This window comes from Siphateles boraxobius, unplaced genomic scaffold (assembly GCF_051911475.1).
Source record: "Siphateles boraxobius isolate OS27281-9 unplaced genomic scaffold, OSU_SipBor_1 56, whole genome shotgun sequence".
Classification (NCBI taxonomy): domain Eukaryota; kingdom Metazoa; phylum Chordata; class Actinopteri; order Cypriniformes; family Leuciscidae; genus Siphateles; species Siphateles boraxobius.
Window position 1 is genome coordinate 5,843,653 of NW_027509182.1, and position 12,907 is coordinate 5,856,559.

Sequence of the window (12,907 nt, forward strand, 5' to 3'; positions counted from 1 at the left end):
GAAACTTTGGAAGAACTAGTTATTCAACCCGAACCTCCATCGCAAGGACGACTCGAGCAGGACGTTTGGACATTAGTCAGCAACGTATTGATGCTTTTCTGTTTTATAACCCTAGCGTCTGCGAGAGCAGGGGCGGAAGATGACTCAATGTTGGACAACATGGTTAACGACTTTGGAATGGAAACGGATATGAGTATGGAGAGTAAAAGACTAGTTCAGGTTCTGCAGTTAGCAAAGCCATTGAACTCCAAGCTTGTGTCTGTGGCTGGAGCAAGGCGACAACGGTCAGGGGTTTGAAGATTCATCAAGGGAAAATTAATTGCTTGAGGGAGAAGGGACAAGGGCCTCGCATTGATCAGTACTTCTTACGAAGTCAGTCAAGTCAGTCGAATGAAATCCAGCGACAGGAAGCAAACCACAGTTCGCAGGATATCAGCACCCCTGTCATAGAGGAGATGAGGGTTTGCACAGTTAGTGATGAACACATTGATTCTTGTGAACCCGGTCAGACTAACCAGCATAAGAGAGAAAATAACCTCAACGAACATAGGCCTGGAGTTAGATGGCCAAGAGCTTGTGAGAAAACTGCACGGGACACTGTAAACACAGATCTATGCTTTGCATCGGAAAGATTAACTGGTACAGTTGAAAAGAAGCTGGATAAATTTGGGGACATCATTTACGCATATGGAAGTGAGAGGTTTGGTGTGGAAAAAAGGAAGGAAAAAGTACAAACTACTCCTGGAATGTCTAGACGGCAGCAGAAAATTGAAGGGTTAGTTAGAGAAAGGAGACAGCTGAGGAAGCAATGGAAAAGAGCGGAACAAAGTCAGAAGGAGGGACTCAATCTCTTACAAAGGGCCATAAAAGATAAGCTTGCAACATTACGCAGAGCTGAGCGCCTACGGAAACGCTACAAACAGGAGCGTGCGAGGGCTAATTTCTATAAAGATCCATTCAAATTCTTAAAGAAGTTATACACCAGTGAGAAGAATGGCACTAGGGTTGAGCTAGAGAGATATTTGGAGATCAATTCCGTCAGACATCCCACCTGTCAATCCACCAGAATACCAAATGGAGGTCTTTGCACCTAAGTGGAAAGAGATAGAGCAGGCTGTGAGAAAGGCAAGGGCTTCATCATCTCCAGGGCCTAATGGAGTTCTGTACAGAGTGTACAAGAGTGCTTCAGGAGTTCTACGAATTCTGTGGAAATTGATAAAAGTGGCATGGAAAAATCAGGTTGTACCTAGAGCATGGCGCCGAGCAAGTGGAGTCTTTATACCCAAAGAAAAAGATGCTACAAGCATCAGTCAGTTTCGTCCTATTTCACTATTAAACGTCGAAGGTAAGATTTTCTTCAGCATTATTGCTCAGAGATTGTCAACCTACCTATTAAAGAATGGCTTCATTGACACTTCAGTTCAAAAAGCGGGCATTCCAGGATTCTCAGGATGCTTAGAACACATCAATGTTATCTGGCAACGAATTCAATCAGCTAAAAAGGAGAGGAAGGAGCTCCACGTGACATTCCTGGATTTGGCTAATGCATATGGTTCAGTGCCACATAAGCTTCTTTGGGCAGCATTTGATTTTTTCAGGGTACCGATGTCGATAACAAATTTAGTGAAATTTAGTTTCTCAACTCCAGAATTCAGCACTACATGGCAATGCTTAGAGGTTGGAATAATGGCAGGATGCACCATTTCTCCACTGGCTTTTACCATGGCAATGGAAGTAATCATTAGGGCATCAAAATGGGTGGTAGGAGGCGAGCGCTTGACTTCTGGGATGCGACTACCACCATTCAGAGCATTTATGGATGACATGACAACCATGACTACAACAGTAGCCTGCACTAATCGGTTATTGGGGAAGTTAACCGATAACATTGAATGGGCACGGATGCAATTTAAGCCCTCTAAATCAAGGAGCATCTCGATAATTAAAGGCAAGGTAGTCGATAAAACATTCTTCATTAATGGTGAGGCAATACCAACAGTGCATAGTGAATAGTCTTGGGAGATGGTACGATGGGGATCTAAAGGACACAGTTCGAGTGGGAGAAGTTAGACGACAAGCAGTGGAAGGGTTGAAGAGCATAAACAGCTGCGCTCTACCAGGGAAACTAAAACTCTGGTGCTTTCAGTTTGGTCTACTGCTGAGGTTGCTGTGGCCACTGACTGTGTACGAGGTTTCTTTGACAACAGTGGATAAGCTGGAAGTGTTAATAAGTTCATATATCAGGAAATGGTTGGGAGTTCCACGCTGCCTCAGCAGAGTGGGACTTTATAGTAAAGGAATATTGCAGCTGCCAGTCTCTGCTTTAACTGAGGAGTTTACGTGTGCCAAGGTCAGACTGGAAATGACCTTAGTAGAGTCACGCGACAAATGTGTTTGTCAAAAAATAATTTTTAAAAGACAATAACTTTATATACGGTGCACTTTCAGATTTAAAACTTTGCAGGATGTTTTCATTTACTTTAAGAAAAACCATGTTCAACACTGTTGAAAAACCATTGCTGAAAAACTGCAGTGAAAAAACACAGTCTCAAATACATGAAATCACTGGTGTTTCTGACGTCACAAACTACCTTGTGACCAATCACGTCAATGTGTGATCGTCAACAAATGGATCTCTGAGCTGGTGTGAGTGAGTAGAGGTGGGGCTAATTTGCATAGAACCTATTCAAGCTATTTTAAGGCATGAAGAATTTTTTTCAAGGAAAAAAAACGTTTAAATATGTAATTTTGATGATCAAAGATGAGTTTTAAGGGATACAATTAGCTACATGATAACTACATGACTATAGGGGACTTTAACTAATGAAGTTAACTAATGTTAACAAATAAAACCCTTTCTGTAAAGTGCTAGATATCTTTTATATATTAATATTATTAAATTTTTATTACAAAAACAACAGAACAAAAATCACATTAGATAAAAGACTCTCCAAATGGAGATGCTATAAAACATACACATTGCATTTTGTCTTTCACGTTTAACCCTGATTTGTCCATAATCTGTTCATTCCCTTAGTTTTATAAGTAGTTTTAATCTTTGACAGCCCTAATATTTGTTTCATATGCTTACAAAGGAATTACCCTATGATCTTAATCATTATGATCAACGATTAAATTAGTTATTAATGTATGTTTATTGCATGTGCTGTAACTGGTCACTAAGTTTTTCATGATTGTTAATCAGTTTTTTTTATGCAGACTGCTTTAATAGTCTGGTAGTGTGACAAATAAATTTAGAAAAATGCAGCCGTTCCATATAGTTTCTCAATTAATGTCATAAAAACATTTAATAATTTACAAAAAATATCATTAAAGCATCATACAACCTTATTATAGAAAGTAGAGTTTAATTCATCTTAGCATGTTTCCAAGCTAACTCTAATAAACATAAAAATATAATAATAAAAAAAAAATTTGGCAATTTGTTTTAACTGATACTTCTCGCCTCGGTATTGAATGAAATTAAAAGTTTCTTGCATTCAGTGTTTCTCTCATCTGTCAGATTTATTTTATTTTGATTTATTTTATTTTATTTCATTTTACTTTATTATAATCAACTCATCGTAGTGCAATCTGGGATTGTCTTAAAGTGATAGTTCACCCAAAAATGTAAATTATGTTATCATTTATCATGTACCTTAAAGTTGTTCCAAACCTGTGTGAATTTCTTTGTTCTGCGGAACACAAAATAAAATATTTGCAGAATTTTTTTTTTTCAATAGTATCCATAGTATTTTTTTCTATGGAAGTCATTGAGGGTCCATCAACTGTTTGGTTACCCATATTCTGCAAAATATCTTCTTTTGTGTTCAGCAGAAGAAAGTCATTCATACAGGTTTTGAACAACTTAAAGGTAAATAATAAATGATGACCGAATTTTCATTTTTTGGATGAACTATCCCTTTAATATTGCATTGGAACTCTCTAATGGGAGTTTATAAGTGTTTTACATTTTGGTGAATTGGTGGCGGATTCATCAAATCTCATTCTTACGCTTCAGTATGATCGTATGATCTTGACCTACCGATGGTTAAATTTAGGGGTGAGATTAGAGGCCGACCTTCATGCTTGTGTTGTTAATAAAAATCCTACATTTCCAAAAAATCACATTGTACAAATTCATACAAAAAAAAACATTGTAAACTCGCGTTCGATCGGCCCAAAGTCCGGCATCCGACTAGCACGGAAGGTCTTTACGTGTTACAGTCTTTTCTCGTGGCAAAGTATTTTTGATTAAATTCAATACATTTTCTCATATGTATTAACTCGTTATTTCATCTGACTCTATAAATGAAAAAGGTTTTAATGATATCTGTGCATCATTAACTATAAGCGAATGTTTCACTATTCCTTTTAATTCTTTAATGAAAATAATGCCAGAGTCCGTTAGAATAAAATCAAATGTTTACAATTTATAATGTCATAATCAGTTCAATACAAAACGGGGCCCGAGCCCGTCGCTACATTTCATTAGACAGAAACTTCTTTCAAATGGAAACATGTGCTAACAATGGATATTTGCATTCAGAGGTTACACCTTTTGGGGGTAGGAGACCATTTGTCTAGAGACCACATTCCTTTGTGTGCCAGTTATCTCTAAACTCTTAAAAACCTTATTACCTTTTATTTTACTTATTAGGGAATGAGACACTTGTACCAGTCACCCTGAGACATTTCGAATGATACTATATATGTATACTCGATGATAATTATTCGCATTAAACCAATTCGATTCTTGTGTGAGTTTGGGTAATCTCTGCAAGAGCGGAGGATGAGGGGAAGAAATGTATTAGGATGAGGGAGGTGAGACCTTCCTTTGTCTCAATAGTGCACATGGGGAGTTCAGTTCTCGAGGAGTGGTCGTTCCTCGATAGTTTTTCCAGTCTTACACCATCTCACAAAATAGTTATGTTTTCTCATGAGCCTCATATCCCACATGAAAAGCCTCTGCTAAATGGCGGCTTACATTCAAACACACTATATAAAGAGAGGGTCGCACTCTGGTAACTCTGATAAACTGGTGAGTCACAAGAAGCCCACACACAGCGTATCCCCTCCTCTGGTCACAGCTCTAAAGGTGCAGGATTTCACGTCTGTATTCCTGGATCAATGAGTCACCCGTGCCCACACTCACGCATTAGAACGCCTTTATTTTGTAAAAACACATAATTTGATGGAAAACCTCACTGGAGCCTAACAGCATTGGCACTTTACCTGCATGGTCTGAGAATGTTTTAGAAACAAGAATCCTATTGTATGAACTTCCCTTTCATATAGTGGTGGTGGTCAATTTGTCTGTCTGGAAAGAAACTGTTGTGGCTGCAGTGAATCATCTTCCTTTTTCCAAGATGAAGGCGCACTTCTTGATCTATTCCGGATGTTGACAGCACTTGTAGCCTAAATCAGAATCTGTTAGTGCATTCGGCTGGCATTATGTGAGAGTCCATTTCCATCAAAGAGCATAATCAAGGAGTCTTTTTTTAAACCTTGTTTATTCAACTGCATGCAGTCAGCGAGGCTTTCAATTTTCAAAAACAATTACGACTGGTGAGCTTAGAGAGATATTTTCTTTCAGTTTCGCCTATTTTTATGTGAGTCATTTCAGGAAGTGTGGAGTCTCTTCCCATTATTATAACAGACTGGGGTTATTTGGTTACATCATGAGCTTATCAGTCATAATAACATGTGTTGAGGCAAAAGTCCTCGGTGAAAAAGGAAGTAGCCTACACTGTCATACTGCAGCTATTGGCTATTCTGAATCACCCCTTTGAATGTTTTCGATATGCGTTTTAAAATAACATTGAATCATTAGAAAAAAAGCCATTTCCCTGCGGGCTCGTTCCCCAGTAAAAAGCAACTCCAGACAGATATTTAGAGAAATGAAAGAGAAGTGGACAGCTGTCCTCAAATATTTAAATGCACGATTGTAAGTCACAATGAGTGTTTTTACTGGCAGTGGTTACATGTTTATTTACATCCATTTCAAACCCAAGTGGATCTTCCCTCCAATTCTGCCCTCCAATATCATATCTTTAACTAGTGAGCATAATAAAGCCGCACTCATATACATTCAGAGAATTGTTAATAAGATAAGGAATGGAATTTTTATTATATAGATTTCATGTGCGTTTAACATTTTTGAATAATTATTTATACAACATTGTGAAAACTTACCCCATATAGTCTCATGTGTGTTCAATAAACTGTATATTTTATCCTAGACCAGGGGTTTTCAATCTTTTATGCCACAGACCCCCATATATTTGATCATTCTCATGCGATGTAGGCCTACCCCAATCCTAAGATTTAAAAGGCAGATCAAATGTAAGTATAAAGATCAATTTTATACAGTGAAAAATAAGTATTTATTAAATATTATTTGGAAAATATGTAATTTATTAAGTTTTTTCCTAATACTGTGTAGGCCAACTATTATAATAGGCTACATTTTTTTAATTAATTTAATAATTTATTATTATCAAGTTTGTATTTTAATCTATTTTTATTTAATGGAATATTATAATTGAATTGAATAGAACTGAATTTATTTTAATCTTATTATTTTTGTTTATTTTTTTACACTCTTTTTCTCTAAAAATGTCCACGGACCTTTTTTAATTCGGTTAGTGTTTAACGGTTTATAGCCAAGCCAAGATACACGTCTAAACAAATATTGACTTTCAAAACATGGAATAAAAAGTGTAACCCTTTTAGCTTTTCATGTGTTTAGTATCGAATAGTCTACCAATACAATTGTTTGCTTATCTCAGGTAGTCTATCTCTTTCTCTCGAGGTTGAGAACGCCTCTTTCCCTCACACGGAGAATTCAATTTACCCGTCGCCTCGCGCCACACCTCGTCTCCACTTGACGCGACACAACAAAAGTACATTCAACAAAGCCGCTTACAGTCTCGTACTTTCAAATCAGTTGCGATTATTTTAAAAGGAGCGTTGCAGTTTAGTCGCGTCGCGTCTGACAAACCGTCTCTCTACTAGTGTTTGATCTAGTCAGTCAGTCAGTCACTCCTCCTCCATACAAACAACCCACAGAAATCAAACCCGCCTGTGTGTAACGCGTGTATTGTGTAGACGACCGCTGGACTGAACGGCGGTGCCGCTTCTCAGCACAGGCTTTACGTATGAGAAGCTTTAAAGATAGTATATATTTATCATTTCTGCAATGCTTATAAGCATGCGTGTTATTGAAGGAATAAGAAGTGACGGCGCGTGATAGTCACTGAATGACAGCATGGCTAAACGAAGCACACTATTCATCAGGATTGTGGAAGGAAAGAACCTGCCAATCAAGGACATGTAAGTGTTGATGACTTAACTATGTGGACATTATACGATGATTTTCACAAAAATATGTGGGAAGACGTGCTTAAGTGTACATGATGATAAATATACTGAAAGCAGTATGGATTTGACAGATACAGCATATAATAAATTCACAGATAGCCTACCTTTTTAGAGAGCATTTCAGTTTAAAAAAGCAAGAAAAAATTAATTTTGTAGTTTTTCCCCCACAATGAAACTTTTAAAACAAATAAGATTTAGGCCTAGGGATTTTTAAAGAACAGTTCTGGCATTTTAATAAACATAAATATATATACTATACTATATTTGAAACAAATCAATGAAAGTGCATACTTTAGCCTACAAAATGATAACCTGTTCTGCATTACCATGAGCATTTATCATAAATATGTGTGATATAAATATCTAAATGATGGTTTTAGTTTAAATTAATGAAATTTAAAAAGCTGTTTTATTGTGTAATGTGTTACTTATGCTCCATGTAGCCTATATATAGGAAATTACACTATAACAGAAACATGTAGTGCATTTCTCTCAATCAATATTATTATTAGATATTTCTCATCAGTGTATCACCCAATCGTCCGATTCATCAATCACATTCTAATATTTTACTCTCAGAATTCTCTCTCTCTCTCTCTCTCTCTCTCTCTCTCTCTCTCTCTCTCTCTCTCTCTCTCTCTCTCTCTCTCTCTCTCTCTCTCTCTCTCTCTCTCTATATATATATATATTATATTAGTTATTTTGGAAGCAAACTGCTATATACACACTCTTTTCAAACCATTAATGAGCAGTACCATTAATTAAGCTTGTTAATTGGCTCCCTGTTTGAAATTGGCAGCATTCCATTGTGAATTCATTCGGCACTTGTTTGTCTGGTATGAGGATGGAAACTCGCATGTCTATGATTTTGACCACAACAGCCCAGATGACGACAGTTTATATGCTTCTATTTGTGGAAAGGACAGCTCTCCCACATTCTGTGAGAAAATTACTTTATTGGCTAGGCTACTAGTAAGGTCATCCGCATTAACATTTCAAGAGTGTGCTCATCATGCTATTGCAATGAAAATGTGATTCGCTGCCCTTCTTTTCCTGAGTTACTGATTTTGCTTCCTTGTAAGATTAAATTAAATTACTAGTGAACTAGTTGGTTGGCCGAACCGTCGGAGCAGATGTTACGTGGAGTGTTTGTATTGACCCTGTGGAGAGATTGTACACGTTCTCCACAAACCCATCTCTCTTTATGTACACATGCCCTGACTGAGCTTTAGTAAATAGTATGGACCTTTCTTTAAATGATTGCAAGGCTCTGGAAAGATTAGTCGATTTTGGACTGTTTAAGATATGCTAATTATAATCAAGCAGCTGGTGAGTAATCAGCACCTGGGAAAAGGGAATGAGCACTTGTTTTGTGTGAGAAATGTTCATTGATTGTGACTTTTACAAAATCCTTATGAATAGAAAGTGCAATCAGATATTGTTGCTGTCAGGATTGTGTGGCTACAATGAAGCGCACGACGATCAAGATAAAAAAAAAAAACAGTCTTTAATAATTAAATCCAACAGGCACAGAAAAACTCAGGAGAAAGATTATACAACCATGAGTAACACAAACGAGACTGAACAAAGAACTGAGGAAACTAAGGGTACGTTTACACGGCATGCTTGAACGGAGAAGTTTTTCCTTTGAGTTTTCGGTTTACAGACGACACCATTGTCAAAACGATCCCCATTCACACGGATATGCTAAAGCGCTGTATTTTGCTGCCAGGCCATTAGATGGCGATAACTCTTTAGATTGAACACGTACTACGCATGTGCATGACGTCATCGTCTTCAGAGATTCGTGTTTTTGTTGTTTGCAAGGAGACCGTTTTCAAAATCAACTTTGCGCCCATGATCGCATCAAGGATCAGGCAAATTTCCACGTGCATCTTGAAAAGCGGATGTTTTGGAAAGTGCCACAGCCAGTTTTTGTGCCATCTAGTGGTTTCGAGGAAAATATAATCAAAGGCGCCTTTAACCCCGTTGTAGCCTACCCTACGGGGAGAGATAATTAACCAGAACAGAAACAGGTGCAGGATTAAGTAACAACCAAGGAAACTAACTAGGGAACAGAACTCGGTCAAAGTAAAACAGGGAACACAATGAAAACGAAACCAAAACAGAACATGCACGTTAGTCATTAATCATTGCTTTTTTCTAAACCCTTAACCCTGCATGCATCTCACCCTCTATTGTTTGATATTACCCTAGCAACACCATAACAACCATCCATTACAACATAGGAATCACATAACAACACTCTGGCAACCAGCTAACCCTAACCTAACCACCTTATTTTTAAAGTAGGCTAGTATATCTGCAATCGATTTTAATTATATAGGCATTTTTAGAGCTGGCAATTATTATTTTTGTCATAAAAATTGCATGTTATCATGTGTATTAACATGAGTATAATAATGAGTATAATTGTTGTTGTTGCTGTTATTATTATTATTACTAAAAAAAAATATTAAACAAAATAAGAATATTAAAATATTTCACTGTAAGATAAAAATGTATTTAAGAAAAATAATATAACAACAACAATAATATTTTGTTACAGTTCAACTCCATATTACAATGCTAACATTTATAGCTGTCTTAATTTCTTCTTTTTCAACGTTAAACTATCAAGCTTTTTTCGGCGGAAATTTTATTGACAACAGCCATTTTAAGTGGTTCACAATAAGTTTGGGGCATGCCTTTGTTATGTATGTCATATCGTGATTTTGATTGTATTTTGATTAATGGTGCAGTCCTAAGCCTAGTTGTAATCTGAGAGCATAATTCATCTTATTCTTGTAGCTTCTCAGATTTCAATTGGCAGTTAGATTTGTGTTCAGAATTAGGTTTAGTATTAGTCAGTTACAGATAAACTGCAGTTGACGGTTGTGTGATCTTACAATAGATGATAGTCTCTGAACCAGTATAACAAATGAACCCATTGGTCCAAGTGTAGAGCATGCAGACAGATGTATGTGTGGCTTGTTGAAGAGCTTCCGTTATAACACGGGCCTGGACTCTGTCAAGCCAGATTCATGTATTTGTGAGACAGAACCCACTTAACCCTCGTGTTCTCTTGAGATGACTTTAATGTTGTTATGTCTTAGATCCCCGAGATACCAAAGATGTGTGTGTAATCCATCAATTAAACATTCAAATCAAATGAATTACAGGATATGCTGATTATACAGAAAATTTCCTTGTACTGGTACACATGCAGCAAATCAAAAACAGGACGTGATGTCACAAGATGGGACCCTAAAGGTGATGATGACACAGGGCAACTTTTTGAACAATGTTGCTGGGCAATGTTGGCGTCAACGGGCAACCAGATGAGACACAGGCCCCACGACCGATCTAAATTATCCAGATATAAATTTATTGCCCATTTTCAATGGGAAAGTGCCCAAGCAACAATCGCTCGGCAAGACATTGCTCAAAAAGTTGCCCTGTGTATCATCAACTTAAAAGGACCGAATGCTCAAGCATACCTGGTTTATCCCGTCATAGGAGCTACTTTGCCCATTTCAGTTCAGTACAGGCGTCGGAAACGCCGTCACCTTGCAGCAGATCTTAATTTGTGTGTGTAACAGAGGAATTCCTGACACTGTTTAGACTTAACACTTTACATATTTTATAAGCTCTTTGTGAGTTCTCAGCTGGTAAAAATACCATCATATGTAACGGCTTCTCGAACAAGAAGAATGTACAGTGCTTGATTTTTTTCGGTTATTGATTGGATCGTTGGCAGAATTTTTTACAGGCTTTTTACCTTTTTGAATTTTGAACTTCATTGCGTTGTATTTTAGGGTTAACGGAAATGTCCGTAAAACTACTGGATAATGCACGGGTAATAAGATGCCAGTACTTTTTCTGTTATTTTACAGATTTATTTTTTTCAGTGTACTTGGGTGAATCATTCAGAATAACATCTATAACATGCATTTACAAAAATATATTCATTTCATGACCACATTCAATTTCAAGTATGTGTTTGACTAGTAAAATGACTCTGGGGTCTCTCAGTCCCCATACAGAACATCACGGTTACAGAAGATAAGAGAAGCAGAGAGAACGAGAGAGGAAACTCTCCTCTTCCTTCTTTTGTCATCATCTCTATCCTCCTCCTGCAGGTGGCATGAGGATGATAGTATGTGGTTTAACTGCCAAGTTTCAGTGCTGTTTGATGTAGCACCTGATTCTGACAGCCACAGGTTTCCCTATTACACTGATAACAACAGGCTAAGATGAATCACCGCACGATGCACTCATTCTCCTCTCTCCGCACACACACACACACTCAAATACTCATACAGCTCAACAAAGTTGCCCACAGCAGTCATTACCTCCACTGAGGAATTTCAATATCCTCCCAGTGACAGCAGACATCTCTACAACAAATGCTCTATGTCAATTCACAGCTCATCTGAGACAGCGTGCAATGAACAAATGTTCACCTATCAGACAGTGGATGTCGGAATGAAAATGGAAGTTCTCTCATTTTAAAATACTGGAAATGGTATATACACACTAAAAAGTTTTTGTTGTTGTTGTTGGACCAAGAACAGGAAGATATGATTGTATCTGTAATTTAAATCTAAAGTGTTTCATTTACAAGGAGGAGTATATAATACCTGGAGAAAGCCATGTGTTAGCATTTCCCTTTCATCCCATAGAAATGTCCTTAATTGGTGCGTGCAGGATGAAGTTAGGAAATGAGCTGCAAGGAGTTTGGCACAATTCTTTTATTGTTACTTCTTAGAAAAAATATAAGCATTGAAGCAGTTTTGTTAGAATATTCTAAATATACATTTTTTTATTGGCAAATCAAAGTGTGAACAACAAAGTTATGTGGAGAAAAAGACAGGAACAGGAAATAAAACATAAATGTGTTATGTTCATGTTTAGAACATAAAACAGGAAGTGACATCATAGACAAGAATTTTGTCTTAGTCAATAAGTCTCTTAAAATATGATGTCATTTTTATGATCCTTTTAGGACAAAGTTTGTTCAGGTTTTAAAATGTCATGTTCTTTATGAATGACTAATTCATGATATTTGCGGGGGAAAAGTGTTCATAATAGTATATATTTCATACATACTTTTCTTTAAAATAATTTAAAAACCAACATGAATACAAAGACTACATTAATACATTATGCTTTAAACTAGATTTAAATATATTTATTTATTTACCGGTATTTATCTTGGACGTTCTTGTCCTTTACCCCAGGAGTGACTTCCCCCTGGAATCTCATTGATTTCATGGTTGTTTGAAGTGAAAGATTAATACAATTCTTTCATATAAGTTTCTTCTAAACTCCAGTACATCAGGAAGGTTCTTTGTGGATTCTTCTATGAAATAAGGCTATAAAATCCTTCTCTGTCATAATTACAACCTTATGAATAAAAGAATATGATAAGAAGATACATTTTTCATTTATCTATGCAAACTATAAATTTATATTATCTTTATATATTTGAATAAGCCTATCTGCCGATCTGAGAGAGCAA

The 12,907-nt window shown here is 36.8% G+C and overlaps 1 protein-coding gene across 1 annotated transcript in view; it reads left to right on the top strand.

Moving 5' to 3' along the window:
- The first annotated feature begins 6,836 nt into the window (after positions 1-6,836).
- The window catches only part of rasa4 (RAS p21 protein activator 4), a 47,798-nt gene continuing 41,727 nt past the window's right edge, over positions 6,837-12,907 (top strand). Inside the window, exon 1 of the mRNA XM_077206527.1 lies at positions 6,837-7,335. Coding sequence (XP_077062642.1) covers positions 7,271-7,335 — 65 coding nt within the window. The 5' untranslated portion in view covers positions 6,837-7,270. The remainder of the gene's footprint in view (positions 7,336-12,907) is intronic.